The sequence below is a fragment of the Labeo rohita genome, chromosome 8 (assembly GCF_022985175.1).
Source record: "Labeo rohita strain BAU-BD-2019 chromosome 8, IGBB_LRoh.1.0, whole genome shotgun sequence".
Lineage (NCBI taxonomy): Eukaryota > Metazoa > Chordata > Actinopteri > Cypriniformes > Cyprinidae > Labeo > Labeo rohita.
Genome location: NC_066876.1, coordinates 17,411,039 through 17,417,705, shown reverse-complemented (window position 1 = coordinate 17,417,705; position 6,667 = coordinate 17,411,039). Strand labels below are relative to the sequence as shown.

General features: G+C 35.0%; 1 protein-coding gene across 1 annotated transcript; it reads left to right on the top strand.

Moving 5' to 3' along the window:
- Nucleotides 1-813: 813 nt before the first annotated feature.
- On the top strand, nt 814-6,177 carry ocstamp (osteoclast stimulatory transmembrane protein). The gene is made up of 3 exons (XM_051117372.1): nt 814-961; nt 4,410-5,409; nt 5,751-6,177. Exons 1-3 carry the CDS (start codon nt 918-920, stop codon nt 6,126-6,128), a joined length of 1,422 nt encoding a protein of 473 aa, XP_050973329.1. The 5' UTR covers nt 814-917; the 3' UTR covers nt 6,129-6,177.
- Nucleotides 6,178-6,667: the final 490 nt, after the last annotated feature.

Below are 6,667 nucleotides of genomic sequence, written 5' to 3'. Positions count from 1 at the left end.
GCACTATCCAAAGTAAAATTTTTATAATTCATGAACAAAAACATTTTGTGATATGATTTTGATGTACAATTTCCATGGTAATGCAATGTCTGATTTTAAAATGGTTTTCAAAGGATGAATTTTGAGATTTTAAGTTTTCAGTTGATATATAATTTCTTAAGATTTCTATTGTGTGATGAGGAAAAAGGCAACGAAGAAAGTCTTTTTGTGACAAAGGTCAGAACTCTGAATAGAATAATGTAGATTTTTGAGGTGCACTCTTGTCATAAATTAATCTATTACTTTTCCTACATAATTTGTAACACAAAAGAGTGGTAAAATATCTGTTTAGGAGTCTTAGACCTTCCCAACGATATATCGTCTGTCATGATTAGAATTAATTTGTAATATGGTGAATTAAACTTAGGCGTCCCACAGAGCGGACGGTGACAGTTAAAGGGTTAATAAATCCATAAAACAGAAGAAGGAAAACAGAAACAGGAGAAAATATTGTGTGGGATTATTAGATTATTGCACAGAAGAGCAAAACCGGTATGTTTTACGAAAACCACTTGAAACCAGCAAGCGCAGTATTTACAGACTTCCCTTTCAATAAAATGTTTTTGTATATCTTCCTTTTAAGGTTCACAAAAAGAGCAGTTTTGTTTTTTTTGCCATGTCATGTGGTGTTGTGTAAGTGACCGTGGTAGAGGCTGTGCAGTGTGACCTGTGTTTGGGTTTCATGTGAATCTGAGCAACTGAATGAGTCAGTGTGCATGTGTGTTCAGCATCCAGCTCAGAGTCATAGGATTGAGTGCATATAAATATGTGTGTGTTCAGTGCTCAGCTCAATATGAAGCTGGCCTGTGATGATGACCGACCTTTTAATGTTGAGATAAATCCATGATCTTATTCAAGCCTCCATTTAACCAACAGTAATGATGCCTTCAAGGAACTACCATCTCTCTATTTTGTCCCTCAGGTATGTCAATATTTCTACAATTATAAAAGACATAAGGCTCCAAACAGAGACATTTATTGATTAGCACCATATCTGAGCAAGAAGCAAAATGGATATATTAGTTTAGCAGTGACTTTTTATATTACAACATTTTATATTGTTCTCATAAATACTGAGAAATATTATTCACTTCATTTATTAAATGTGTACACTGTAAAAAAACAATTTGTTGAGTCAACTTAAAATAATTTGTAACCTGGCTGCCATAAAATTTTAGGTTTATTCAACTTAAAATGTTAAATTATACTAAGTGACAACTTAGATGTTTGAGTTGAATCAACTTTAAATTTTAAGGCAGCTGGGTTACTTACCCATCTGTTAAGTTTAGCAAACACAAATATCTAAGTTGTTACTTACTACAACTTAACATTTCAAGTTGACTAAACTTATTTTAGTTGACTGAACTTAAAATTTTAAGGCAGCAGAGTAACAAATTATTTTAAGCTGACTCAACAAATTGTGTGTTTTATTTTTTACAGTGTAGTTGTTGATTTTGCTATTGCTGTTACTAGCAATTCGTTACAATACTATGTAATGTAACACACTATAAAATAAAGTTTAATGTTTAGTAATCAAATGTTTCATAATGAAACTAGATATTTTTTTGTATTTTATTTCAATATCAATAGGATATTGCCCCACAAAACTGTTAACAAATCCTCATGTCTTTCGAAATCTGTTTGACTTTCTTTCTTCTGTGGAAAACAAAAGATGTTTTCTAGAATTTCAAAACTGTTCTGTCATACAGTGAAAGTGGATGGGGACTGGTGGCTGTCAAGCTGTAACAAAGACTATAAACCATTACTGTAACATAAAAGTTGTTCATGTAGCTTGGTTTGTTACTCATGGAAAATCTTGTTTGACATTCATAGTCAGCATTTAATTTCACTGCAAGGAAATTAACGATTTTCCCAGTGTAAATAAGGAGAGAGGCCAACACAGGTTACGCAGAAACCAAACAATAAAGATGGCTGTATAAAAACACAGTCATTGCATTGCCTACCTTTTGATCCCAATATTAGAAAAGAGTAGATGAACTTTATTTTTTAACTTTTTATTTTTACTGGAACTTTTTATTTTAATTTAAAGTTCCAGACCATGTCAGTGAGAACTTGGTCCTTTTTTCACTTCATTTTATCACAGATTTGTTTACAAACAAGGCACAGTTCGATGAGGGATTTTCAGAACAACTGAAACTAAAAGACTATGCTGTACTGACTATATTGAATCTGATAGTAATGTCACACCACACAAGTGTGAGTAACTGATTTTATTACAAAGTCACTATTGCTTTGTCTGTTATTTATCGTTTGATGTAAGCATAGGCTGTTTCTCACAATTCTTTTTTTCTCAGAATTGCATAGTAAACTTGCAGTTGTGAGTTATAGAGTCAGAATTACGTGACATGATCTCACTATTCTGACATTTTTTTCTCAGAACTGTGTGATATAAACTTACAATGGTGAGAAATAAAGTCAAAATTGTTTGTTTTTATCTCACAATTCTGAGAAAAAAAGTCAGAATTTTGAAATATGAACTCGCAATTCACAATGTTTTTATCATGCAATCCTGACTTTATTTCTCAGAATTGCTCAGAATCTGACAGTTTGGAGAAAAAGTCAGAAGTGCAAGTTTCTCACAATTCTGAAAAGACAATTGGGAGCAATTGGGAATTTAAAGTCCAATTTGAGAGGGAAAAAAAGACTGATATGTTCTTAGAACTGCGAGTTTGTATCTCACAATTCTGACTTAGTAACTCACAATTGCATGTTATCAAGTCAGAATTGCGATTCTGAGAAAAAAGTCACATTTCAAGATATAAACTCGCAATCCTGAGAAAAAAGTCAGAATTCTGAGATGAACTCGCAATTCTGACTTTTTGCGTGTTATTGTCACGCCATTCTGACATTCGCCATTATATTTTTATTTCTCAGAACTGCAACTTTTTTTCTCAGAATTGCGACTTTTATATCACACAACTGAGAAAAAAGTAATTTTTATCATGCTATTCTGACTTTATTTCTCAATAAAAAATTGTGTTATTAAGTCAGAATTGTAACATATCAGTCTTTTTTCCCCCCTCAATACTGTACTTTGCAACTCGCAATTGTAAGTTTATATCTCACATTTTAGAGAAAAATGTCAGCATGGTAAGTTTTTATCTCGTAATTCTGACTATTTTCTCAGAATTGTGAAATATAAACTTGAAATCGCGAGTTACAAAGTACAGTTTTGAGAAGGAAAAAAGACTGATATGTTCTCAATGTTCACAATTCTGACTTAATAACTCGCAGTTGTATGTTATAAAGTCAGAATTGCGAATCTAAGAAAAATATACAGTATATAAATATATATATAAATTTGCAATCCTGAGAATGTTACAATTTCAAGATAAAAACTCGCAATTCTAAGAAAAGTCTGAATTGTGAGTTTATATCTTGCAGTTCTGACTTCTCAGAATTGCAGCTTTATTCTGACTTTATAATTCACAATTGAATTAAGATATCTAGCTGTAGTGTCCATGAGCTCCTCTAGAGAGCACTCCACCCCAATTCTTTCTGAACTCCATTTCCCATATACCCCCTGCCTTTGAACTAATCTCAGACTCCTCCCATTTCCTATCAGGAGGACTGATACCTATCAGACACTTGCTCACCCTCATTGCTGTGTATTGAATGTTTGTTTGTAGCATCAATTCCCAGCCATCCTAGTTTCCACGTTTCTTCTAGCGTTTTCCTTGTTTCCTAGTTTTCTAGTTTTAGCCCTGTCTGTGTTTTTGTCCCTGGACTGTTTCCTTGTTTCATGATTGTTTGCTGCCTGCCCTGACCTTTATAACTCCACGTTACACATGCAATTTTAAGAAAAAAGTCCGAAATGCGAGATATAAACTCACAATTATGACTTTATCAGAGTTTTTATCATGCAATTCTGACTTTATTTCTCAGGATTGCAAGTTTATATCTCTCAGTTCTGAGAGAAAAGTCAGAAATGCAAGTTTGTATCATGCAATTCAGAGAAAAAATAAGAATTGTGAGATAAAAAGTCGCAATTACCTTTTTTGTTTTTTAATTCTGTGGTAGAAAAGGGACCAGAGAACAGTACAAAATAGGCAGCTCATGACCCCTTTAAAGAAAATACTTCCTTTCTGTTTCACTAAAGAAATAAAGTCAAACTTGTTTCAAAAGCCATGCAGGTGAATCGATGATATGATCTTTTTCCTTTTAGTTTATAGAAGTGATTTAATTGGCTTAAATGGTTTATAATCTATTAAAACTGCTGTTAGCAATGCAAGCCAATAAAGACTCATTCAGTCAACCTATAGAGATAAATATTTTCCTTGTCTGTTTTCTAACTCTGTTTATGTACTAAATGATCATGTCTTCACTATTTTTGTGTTTGTGTGTGTTAGAGCCTCAGTGAGGAGCAGAATGGAGGCGCTGTGGTTGTGTTACTCTTCTCCAACTCCACAGAGCACAAGTCACCTGCTCGCCATACTTGTTCTCTGTCTCTCATTGGCTGCTGTAACTGCTTCACTGCTTTTCCACTGGCTCACAGACCTTTTAAAATACGACATCCAGACAGCACGTGTTGCAGTTGGTATCTATGCCACAGCTGTGTTTATCCTATCATCTCTCATCCATCCATTCCGATGTGCCTTCACGCTAATCTTCCCAACGTTGTTCACCCGTCAAGGCCGTAAACTGCTCTTGTCCACATCTGTGATGATCGTGGTGCTGTACGTCCTACCCAACATGGCCGCCAACATCGCAACTCTCACACACGTTGTGAAATGCGCATCAGAAAAACTCTCTCAAAGTCTTCTGAGCAGCTCAGAGCTCATCAACACCATTAAGGATAATGTCGTCAGAAAAGCTGCGGAAAGAGTGGATGGGACTTTAGTGCAAACTCTGCATGATTTTGATCACACCACACATATTAATGTCTCAGAAGTGAAGGGACGGTTGCATGTGTTGAGTCAGCGAGTGCAGGAGGATTTCTCAGAAGTTAAAAGTCAAGTACAGGACCTAAAGTTGCTATTCAGTAGAATCTTTGCTGCTGTTTTTGTTCTGTACTTGTTCACAGAGTCTGTCATGTACCTTCGGTCTTATCTGATGTCTGTAAGATTTGACAACACGTATGTCACAGGTGGGCTCAGGAGGAAAGGAGCTGAAAATGGGATTGTGGTTGACGCAAAGGATGTGAAAAATGGAGTAAACTCCACCAGTTTCAGAATAACTAAAAGGGAACTTTTCAGATGTCTGGCTCCAGCAATGGTGGTCACACTTTATCTTCTAATGACAATCTTTTTAATAGTGCTGGACCATTTCTTGTATTACTTGGTGAATTTAGGTGGTCCTTGGATTTCAAACATGCCATCCACCAACGTCAGCATCAACGTCAACTTCAAGGTAATCCACTTCGTCAAGTTCTTCTTACAGCTATCCTGATGAAATGTAACTATAAGAAATCGAAGTCAAAGTCAAACAGACTTCACTGACATCCATATTATTTTTTTTTTCCATTCTATGGATGTCAATGGCTAACGTCAACTGTTTGATTTGAAGCAACTTAATGTAGAGTAAATGACAGAATTGTAATTTTTTGATGAACTATCCCTATAACTTAAAGTAGAAGTTTCCAAAAAATGAAAACACTCATATGAAGTAATTAGGCTAGTTACTGTTCACTATTGTGAAAAATAATAATGATTCTCTCTTCTCTTTCCTCTCTATCTTTCTAAACATCTCAGGTTGGAACAGAATTCGTCTTATGTAAGATCTTTAACTCAGACTGTCAGGTAGAATTGTTCAACTTCAACAACACTTACACAGCCCTCATTCACTCTGATCCAAACGTGTGTGAGGCCCAATCCAGTAAGCTGAACCCAAGTGTGGTGACGGCGCTGGTGTTCCTCTATCTATTCAGCTACACTCTGCTGCCACTGGAGGTCTATGCTCGACGTCTTCGAAGGAAAGTAGCAGCTTCTTTCTTCCAGCAGCAAGAGGAGAGAAGAGTTGAGTTCCTTATTGAGAAAATTCAAACTAAAAAAGAAAGACAAAACAAAGTTTTCTTTATAGAAACCAAGCATCAGGATAAAGAAGTCTCTGGGATAACAGATCAACTATAGTACACTTAATACTAGGCTGTGTGTTGTATATTTTTTACAGAACTGTAAATAACCGTAAACTGTACTTAAATAAAAAATTTACATATCAAATTTGTGAATTAAATATTTTGTTCAACAACATTTACTTTCTCAAAATAACAGACAGTCATTGGTAGTCATTAGACCTTTATTTATCCATCTTTTCCCTGAGCAACCAATGAGTGCCGCCCTAATAGATTCTGTTTGTTCCATTTGGTTGCTCTCGTGTTCCGGTCTCCATAGAAATTCATGTTAAAACAGTAAAAAAATAGATTGAATTAATTAAACTGAGACTTTTTCAACAGAGGTTTTGCACTTTTGTCAATGTTTGGTCATTTACCCGGCTGCACGGCCATATTGGAGATATTCAGATGTAAACAACAGGATTGATTGCACAATTAACGTACTAATAAATATGTTATACTGCTAATTTATGCTGTCTAAACCATGGAAAAAACATGCGGAAGCTGCTAAATCATATCGAGAAAGACTTAGTAAGCAGGAATGAGTGTGATATTTTG